Below are 4,358 nucleotides of genomic sequence, written 5' to 3'. Positions count from 1 at the left end.
GCTCCCCCTTCGCTCTCTTATCTCCATAGCCAGGTAGGACTGAAGTCCTGGAATTTGGAATCTTTCCATTTTTCTTCACCCTCTCTTATAGCACCCTAGTCAGGGCCACTGCCACCTCTCTCCTGGATGAGCACAGCAGCTTCCCTAACTGCTCACTGTGCATCCACCTTAGTCTCCTTCTCCATTTTCCACACAGCATGACAGAAAAATACTTTAGAAACACAAAGTTGACCATGTTAATTCCCTGCTGAAATCCTTTCAGTGGTTTCTTATTGTACTGAGGAGCAAAAGTGAAACCCTTGCTGTGGCCTGCAAACACGTCTGATCTGACCCCAGGTATAACTCTTGAAGTTGATTAGATGCCGTTATCATCTTCATAACTGTGCTGGTCCAGACACACTGGCTTCTTTCCAGTTCCCCCAAAACGTCAACCTCTCCCCACAGCACAGCCTTCTCTCCTGCTGTTCTTCCAACCTGTCACCTAGATAACTCCTACTCATTGCACAGACTCTAACTCACGTGTCACTCACCTGACCCCTGACTACAATTCATCTCCCTTCTAAAGGCTCTCAGACAACCCTGAACCCTTTTAAACACTTAATCACTTTTAATAATGTAACTACTTCTATGCTTTTTTCTTTTTTGCCTTTATTCCCATGTTCTCCCACAACTTAAACTCCACAAGACTCCCACAACCACACAAAGCCAGGCACATAGATACACACTATAAACACATACTGAGTAAACTAGTGAACAGGAAGCAGAAAACTCTCTAACATGTCATTTTCTCACTGTCATTCTCTTTCCTGCCTCCTTTCACACGCACCCTCCTTCCCGGAATATGCATCTTTATTTCAGCTTTTTTCCTAACGAATATATTTATATAGACTCAATTTTAGATTTAAAATTTTCATTGCTTTTATCTTTCACTGTTAAAATCATCCAAGTAATATTTTTAAGACCTTATGTTATGACAATCACTATAACAATGTAGCTTATAGTGGGTCACAATATCAAAACACACTCACTAGTTTTCACAATCTCATAATAAAAATATGATTTACTTCAAGACAATAAGAATACTGCAACTTTTAAGAAGGTCTTGCTTGTGCAGAACTAAAACTAAAGAGTTTTTTTTTCTAATGAAATTGACTAGTTACTAGATGACCATTTCTTAGACCCCAAATAAAATGTCACTTATAACTGTACTGTTTACATTCAGCATAAATTTTAAGAATCTTACAGGAAATTGCAAACCCATTTCTGTTGAACCTTTGTGCAACTCGTGAGTCTTTATGCCAAAGGAAAGAGTAGACTCCAAAAGAAAAGAACAGGCGTCTTCTCATTGAGGCAATGCCCATCATGCTATGACAGAACATCAGCTATTATGCTGGCGCGTTATCCCTTTAGACAATGATGTCATAACGTGATTTGCAGCATTATTAATCCTCTGAAGCAGGGGTGTGGCAGGTGGCAGCGTCATTTGCTAAATGAGAATATAATTTATAAAAGGGATATTGCAAAAATGAATGCTTTTGTGACTGTATAGTTGCAATTTCCCAAACCTCAACTCTGATGATTCTTCTATTTCTTTTTCTCTGTCAGAAAAAAGCATTTTCCCAGCTCCGTGTTTCAGGCCTCTACCCTTCTGCTTACTGGTTTGGACAGGCACTGGTGGATATTCCCCTGTACTTCTTGATTCTCCTTCTAATGCAAATAATGGATTACATTTATAGCCCTGATGAGATTATATATATAATTCAAAGCCTCTTAATTCAGGTGAGTGGTAAAAAGTACAAAATAGTTTTGTTAGACCATTTTTGCATGCATGGAGTAGCATTGTTAATCTTAAACCGAAGAACTTCAAATTACCGGTGCTATCACATACTTTTGGAAAGTTGAGGTGTAAATATGAATACTTTCCTAAATAGTATTGAACTTATCCAACCTTACTATTTCTATTTTCAGATCCTGTGTAGTATTGGATATGTCTCTTCTCTTGTCTTCTTGATGTATGTGATTTCATTCATTTTTCGCAATGGGAGAAAAAATAGAGGCATTTGGTCACTTTTCTTCTTAATTGTAAGTATGCATCCAGTGCATATTATTTTATTTTACAAACATTTTGAATAAATCCAAGAACCTTAATCTTTGTGCTACACGGAATGGCAAATTAATATTGCTCTCTGGAAAATTCTAATTATTCTAAGATAATAATAGACATATATAAAATCTACTGTATGTATGAGTGTATACCATCTGTAAACTATGACCCCTCAGACATGTCTTCAGGTGTCACCTCTCCCCTGAGCTAGAGACTTCTACCTCTAACAGTTCACTTATAACTTCACTTGAAAAAGACTGCAGTGATCACATAGCTGAACTAAGTAACTGTCCTCTCGATCCTATTCTTCCTTGTCTCTTAATAGATTACATTATTGCAGCAGAATTGCAATTGCTCAAACCTAAAATCTGGAAACATCCTTGATTCTTCTCTCTCTGTCTCTTCCCACATTCAGTCCATATGCACATGTGTTTTAGACTCGACACATTTCCCAGTCTGTTTGGTGTGTCTCAACTTCACTGCTACATCCAGCGTCTAAGTTTTCATCATCTTTCATCTGGAGAATCGCAACCGATCTGTAACTGGTCTCTCATTTTCTTCTCTTGCCTCCTGTAAACGATTCTCTGTATAATAACCAAAGTGATCTTTGAAAAATAAATTTTGATTGAAAAGTATAACCTACATATGGCAAAGTAGGCATATTTCAAGCACAACAAAATTTTTAAACTGAGCACTTCCACAAAACCCTCACACAGACCAAGCAATAGAACATTACTAGAACCCTAGAAGCCCTCTATTCCCATCTAGACCCCCTCCTTACAAGAAATCATTATCCTTGGTTATAAAACCACAGATTCGTTTAGCCAGTTTCTGAACTTAATATAAAATCATGTAGAATGTATAATTTTGTATCTGCTTCTAATTTACAACATGCTGTTTAGAGTTATCCATTCTGTTGTATCTGATTAACTACCACAAAGTTAGTTCTTTTCCATTGCTGATGTATTCTATTGATGAACATGCTATAATTTATCAATCCATTGTTTATATACTTTCAAGTGGCTTCCTATTTTGAACTTTTGTGAATAACACTGCCATGAACTTTCTTGTATGTTTTTGGTTCACACACATATATATATTTTGAGGTGTAAACCTAGCAGTTAAATTGTTAGGTCACAAAGTATTCGTATGTCCAACTTTAGTAGATCTTGACAAAGTTTTTCAAAGTAGTTGTACTACCAGTACGATATGAGAATTCCAGTGGAGTAAATGCAAATTATAAAATAAGAAGGAAAGGCAATGATTTTAAATTGGGTTAAAAAATAAAATTCAGCGATATATTGTTTAAAATAGACACATCTAAGTCATGATCATAGCTCTGTTCATAATAGCCAAGACATGGAACCAACCTAAATGTCCATCAGCAGATGACTGGATAAGAAAAATGTGGCATATATACACCACGGAATACTACTCTGTCATAAAAAAGAATGAAATCTCCCATTTGCAACAGCATGGGTGAACTTGGAGAAACTTATGTTGAGTGAAACAAGCAAAGCACAGAGGGATCACTCATAAGTGGTAGCTAAGAGAGAAAGAAGGAAGGAAAGAAAGACCACAGTAGTGAGTTGGACTTGCAGAGCGAGAGAACATACCTGGGGATACAAAGTGGAGCAGGGAAAGGGGGATGGGGAGGGAGGTCAGGGATAATTAGGGGGATAACTGGGTGGGGGACACAGGGTATAATCATAACTTGTAGTGATGGTTATGCTGCCGGTATGGATCTGGCCATCACATCTTAGACATGAGTGGTGATAATTTGCTTTGCACCACATGAATATTCATAACCAATAAAAAATTAAAAAAATAAGTCATGGGCAGTGACTTAACAGGCTAGTTTTTTTTAATGGAGGAAATTAAAGGTAGCTGCTCAAATAAAAGATAAAGTAGAATTCAAGACCAAAAGTCTTAAATAAGAAAAAGAATATATTTAAAAAATGTAAAATCCACAAAGAAGATGAAAGACTCACATTTTGTATAGAAAATGATACACACAGCAAAATACGTATCACAATAATCTCTTTTTTTTTTAATTTTTATTTTGTCAATATACAATGTATATGATTATTATGGCCCTTCACCGACACCTCCCGCCCTCCTCCCTCTCTCCCCTCCCCCCCAAGAATGTCCTTTCCGTTTGCTTGTTGTAACAACTTCAAAAAAAAGTATAGTTGTTGTATCTTCTTCCCCACCCCCCCACCCCCCGGTTTTTTTTGTGTATGTTTGTGGGTAA

At 37.0% G+C, this 4,358-nt stretch overlaps 1 protein-coding gene across 1 annotated transcript in view; it reads left to right on the top strand.

The window, feature by feature from the left end:
* The window catches only part of LOC103581890 (ATP-binding cassette sub-family A member 9-like), a gene marked incomplete at its 5' end in the record, with an annotated part of 23,479 nt that extends 21,346 nt beyond the window's left edge, over window positions 1-2,133 (top strand). Inside the window, 2 exons of the mRNA XM_008563612.1 lie at window positions 1,606-1,779; window positions 1,969-2,133. Coding sequence (XP_008561834.1) covers window positions 1,606-1,779; window positions 1,969-2,133 — 339 coding nt within the window. The remainder of the gene's footprint in view (window positions 1-1,605; window positions 1,780-1,968) is intronic.
* Between the last annotated feature and the right edge of the window lie 2,225 nt (window positions 2,134-4,358).

This window comes from Galeopterus variegatus, unplaced genomic scaffold (assembly GCF_000696425.1).
Source record: "Galeopterus variegatus unplaced genomic scaffold, G_variegatus-3.0.2 Scaffold14189, whole genome shotgun sequence".
Classification (NCBI taxonomy): domain Eukaryota; kingdom Metazoa; phylum Chordata; class Mammalia; order Dermoptera; family Cynocephalidae; genus Galeopterus; species Galeopterus variegatus.
The sequence above is the reverse complement of the archived record's forward strand: the minus strand, read 5'-3'. Positions and strand labels throughout refer to the sequence as shown.